Source organism: Palaemon carinicauda, chromosome 44 (assembly GCF_036898095.1).
Source record: "Palaemon carinicauda isolate YSFRI2023 chromosome 44, ASM3689809v2, whole genome shotgun sequence".
Taxonomy (NCBI): Eukaryota; Metazoa; Arthropoda; class Malacostraca; order Decapoda; family Palaemonidae; genus Palaemon; species Palaemon carinicauda.
The window spans coordinates 37,037,494-37,042,493 of NC_090768.1; the positions used below are offsets into that span (position 1 = coordinate 37,037,494).

The 5,000-nt window shown below is 33.6% G+C and overlaps 1 protein-coding gene across 4 annotated transcripts in view; it reads left to right on the forward strand.

The window, feature by feature from the left end:
- The window catches only part of LOC137634129 (N-fatty-acyl-amino acid synthase/hydrolase PM20D1-like), an 80,341-nt gene that overhangs the window by 23,372 nt on the left and 51,969 nt on the right, over nt 1–5,000 (forward strand). For all 4 annotated transcript variants that reach the window (XM_068366362.1, XM_068366361.1, XM_068366364.1 and 1 more), the window contains exon 2: nt 741–883. In XM_068366362.1, coding sequence (XP_068222463.1) covers nt 773–883 — 111 coding nt within the window. In that variant the 5' untranslated portion in view covers nt 741–772. The remainder of the gene's footprint in view (nt 1–740; nt 884–5,000) is intronic.

The following is a 5,000-nucleotide window of genomic DNA, read 5'->3' on the forward strand; positions in this document are numbered from 1 at the left end:
AAGCTTTCATCTAATTGATCAATTGCTGAAAAATCCAACTTATTATTATTATTATTATTATTATTATTATTATTATTATTATTATTATTATTATTATTATTATTATTAAGGCTAAGAATTTATCAAATGTCTCTCTCTCTCTCTCTCTCTCTCTCTCTCTCTCTCTCAGAGAAAATAGAGCATAATGCTCATAAGATTGTGGGACTATAAATCTATTTTCAGCTTTCTTAAGTGGATAGTGGAGGTATTGATACTAGAGATAAAGTGATTATTTGTGTTTTATAATTAAGTATAAAGTGATCGCTGTTGATAGGAAGATCCATTATTGATTATGGTACAGAGGATTATTATTATATACTATTAGTTTTATTGTTGCTATAACAATGATGTTGATGATATCATAACGGGATTTTGTGAATCATACTCTTATGATTGCAATATGAAGAATCATATTTGTTATTGTTACCATTGCAATAGTAATTATTATCGGTTATGTTAGTGGTGTTGATGCAATTTTTATCATTATAAAATCGATACCTCTAATTATTATTGTTGCTGTATGTCTTATTCAAATTCTATAAACCTATTTTCTATTTATTGTTATTAATGATTTTGATGCAATTTTTATCATTATAAAATCGATACCTCTAATTATTATTGTTGCTGTATGACTTATTCAAATTCTATAAACCTATTTTCTATTTATTATTGTTATTAATGATTTTGATTATTGTCCTAAGGTAAGGGCGTGCCCTCCGGTCTTCCATCGACAATGGGAATCTCCCGCCACGTGTGCCGAGCCGTCACGCTCATCATCTGTCTTCCGCTGCTCGTCGTCGGCGTGCTCCTTGCAGCAGCAGCAGTCCGCGCTCTCATCATTGAGGTCAGTCGAAAAAGGTCTTCGAAATTTAGTAACTGAATTAGGGTTGCCAGGTTTTCTAAGTGAGAAAAGGCCAACTTCTGATCAACTGGTGCTTTAAAGGGCCAACCTTGTAAGAAAAGGCCAAAAGTATAGCATTTAAAGCCAACCTTTTATGATATTGCTGAAGGCTAACCAATTTCAAAAAAGGCCAAATTTTAAGTTTTTAGCCTGAAAAAGGCCAACCCGGTAACCCTGAGCTGAATTGAGATTACTCTTCGAAAGTCACAGGACTCATTTTAATAACCTGTTTTGTTTTAGCACCTAAACATAGCTTTGGCATTTTTAATTTTTTTGCCTTTACTGTGCAAGTTCTCTTGTGATAACAAACTGTACGACAAACTTTTAGATAAATTGAGGGTACACTCGGGGGCACTTCTATCAGTCACCTTATTTCTTTTCCTCTTTGAATTACTTTCCCTGTTATTATTATTATTATCATTACAAGCTAAGCTAAACCTTAGATGGAAAAGCAGGCTGCTATAGGCCCAAGAGCTCTAACAGGGAAAAATAGCCCAATGAGAAAAAGGAATCATGAAATAAACTACAAGAGAAGTAATAAACGATTGGCATAAAGTATTTAAACAGTTAGAACATTTAAGATAGATCTTTCATATATAAACTATAAGAACTTCAAAAGATAAGAGGAAGAATGATAAGATAGAATATTATGTTCGAGTGTACCCTTAAACAAGAGAACTTTACCCCAAGACAGTGAAGACTATGGTACATATGCTATGGCACTACCCAAGACTAGAGAACAGTGATTTGATTTTGGAGTGTCCTTCTAGAAGAGCTGCTTACATAGCTAGAGTCACTTCTACCCTTACCAAGAGGAAGGTAGCCACTGAACAATTACAGTATAGTACTTAACCCCTTGAGCGAAGAAGAATTGTTTGGTAATCTTGGTGTTGTCAGGTGTATGAGGACAGAGTAGAATGTAGAAAGAATAGGCCAGGCTATTCGGGGCTTATAGCATCTTGCCTTTCCAACTAGGGTTGTAGCTAATCTAGTAATGATAAAAATATATTCGTCATAAAGTAGTGAAGACTATGTTAATGGGATAAGATTGGAATTATTATTATTATTATTATTATTATTATTATTATTATTATTTGCTAAGCTACAACCCTAGTTGGAAAAGCAGAATGCTATAAGCCCAGGGGCTTCAATAGGGAAAATAGCCCAGTGAGGAAAGGAAACAAGGAAAAATAAAATATTTTAAGAACAGTAACAATATTAAGATAAATATATCCTATATGAACTATTAAAACTTTAACAAAACAAGTGTAAGAAAAATAAGATAGAACAGTGTGCCCAAGTGTACCCTCAAGCAAGGGAACTCTAACCCAAAACAGTGGAAGACCATGGTACAGAGCCTATGGCACTACCCAAGACTCTAGAGGACAATGGTTTGATTTTGGAATGTCTTTCTCCTAGAAGAGATGCTTTTTGTTCTCTTATCTTGTAGATTAAATTTAATGATGCAGTTGCAGGAGCATTAGATAATATTGAAGAAATTTTTATCAGTTTTGGTTCAAAATGGTAAAAGCAGCTTTACTCGGTCCTTCATTCATTTTCGTTCCAGTTTATAATACTTTAAGATTTTTTTTCCCCAAAGCCAGAGGTCTTCTGACTATCAGTGTCATTAGTTCCTGAAATTTTCCTAGTGTTTGAAATCGTTCTTTTTTGGGGGAAATTATTTGATTTTATTTTGAAAATATGACATATATATTGTAAATCTATACACATATACAGGTATATATATATATATATATATATGCGGTATATAATTAATATGTGTACATGTATCTATATATTGTAAATCTATATGTGCATTTAATATGTATATATGCATATATTTAGAAATACATAAATACATACAAACACATACAGTACACATACACACACACACACATATATATATATATATATATATGTGTGTGTGTGTGTGTGTGTATGTGTGTGTTTGTACATATATATATATATATATATATATTATATATATATATATATATTATATATATATATATATATAGAGAGAGAGAGAGAGAGAGAGAGAGAGAGAGAGAGAGAGAGAGTATTATCCCTTAACACTCAAAACGGCAAATCTTGAATTTTCCAAGAATTTAAATTTCATTTCTTGCATATTCTTATATCATTTGCTTTCACAGAATAATACTAAACAGTGTTGCCAAAGAGAACCTCCTACTAAGACTAGATTAAAAGGTCAAACTTCCATTGCAATACATCTTGCAACCATCAATGAGTTTAAGACTAATTTCCCTTGCAATACATCTTGCAAACCTCAATGAGTTTAAGTCAAACTTCCCTTGCAATATACCTTGCAACCATCAATGAGTTTAAGTCAAACTCCCCTTGCAATACATCTTGCAACCATTAATGAATTTAAGTCAAACTTCCCTTGCAATATATCTTGCAACCATCAATGAGTTTAAGTCAAACTTCCCTTGCAATACATCTTGAAACCATCAATGAGTTTAAGTCAAACTTCCCTTGCAATACATCTTGAAACCATCCAAGAGTTCAAGTCAAACTTCCCTTGCAATACATCTTGCAACCATCAATGAGTTTAAGTCAAACTTCGCTTGCAATACTATATTGAAACCATCAATGAGTTTAAGTCAAACTTCCCTTGCAATATACCTTATAACCATCAATGAGTTTAAGACAAACTTCTCTTGCAATACATCTTGCAACACTCAATGAGTTTAAGTCAAACTTCCCTTGCAATACATCTTGCAACCATCAATAGTTCAAGTCAAACTTCCCTTGCAATACATCTTACAACCATCAATGAGTTTGAGTCAAACTTCCCTTGCAATACATCTTGAAACCATCAATGAGTTCAAGTCAAACTTCCCTTGCAATACATCTTGCAACCATCAATGAGTTTAAGTCAAACTTCCCTTGCAATACATCTTGCAACCATCAATGAGTTTAAGTCAAACTTCCCTTGCAATACATCTTGCAACCATCAATGAGTTTAAGTCAAACTTCCCTTGCAATACATATTGAAACCATCAATGAGTTTAAGTCAAACTTCCCTTGCAGTGCATCTTGCAACCATCAATGAGGTTAAGTCAAACTTCCCTTGTAATACATCTTGAAACCATCATCGAGTTTAAGTCAAACTTCCCTTGCAATATACCTTGTAACCATCAATGAGTTTAAGTCAAACTTCCCTTGCAATACATCTTGCAACCATCAATGAGTTCAAGTCAAACTTACCTTGCAATATACCTTGCAATATACCTTGCAACCATCAGTTTGTCTAAGTCAAAATTCCCTTCCAATACATCTTGCAACCACCAATGAGTTTAAGTCAAACTTCCCTTGCAATATACCTTGTAACCATCAATGAGTTTAAGTCAAACTTCCCTTGCAATACATCTTGCAACCATCAATAGTTCAAGTCAAACTTCCCTTGCAATACATCTTACAACCATCAATGAGTTTGAGTCAAACTTCCCTTGCAATACATCTTGAAACCATCAATGAGTTCAAGTCAAACTTCCCTTGCAATACATCTTGCAACCATCAATGAGTTTAAGTCAAACTTCCCTTGCAATACATATTGAAACCATCAATGAGTTTAAGTCAAACTTCCCTTGCAGTGCATCTTGCAACCATCAATGAGGTTAAGTCAAACTTCCCTTGTAATACATCTTGAAACCATCATCGAGTTTAAGTCAAACTTCCCTTGCAATATACCTTGTAACCATCAATGAGTTTAAGTCAAACTTCCCTTGCAATACATCTTGCAACCATCAATGAGTTCAAGTCAAACTTACCTTGCAATATACCTTGCAATATACCTTGCAACCATCAGTTTGTCTAAGTCAAAATTCCCTTCCAATACATCTTGCAACCACCAATGAGTTTAAGTCAAACTTCCCTTGCAATATACCTTGTAACCATCAATGAGTTTAAGTCAAACTTCCCTTGCAATACATCTTGCAACCATCAATAGTTCAAGTCAAACTTCCCTTGCAATACATCTTACAACCATCAATGAGTTTGAGTCAAACTTCCCTTGCAATACATCTTGAAACCATCA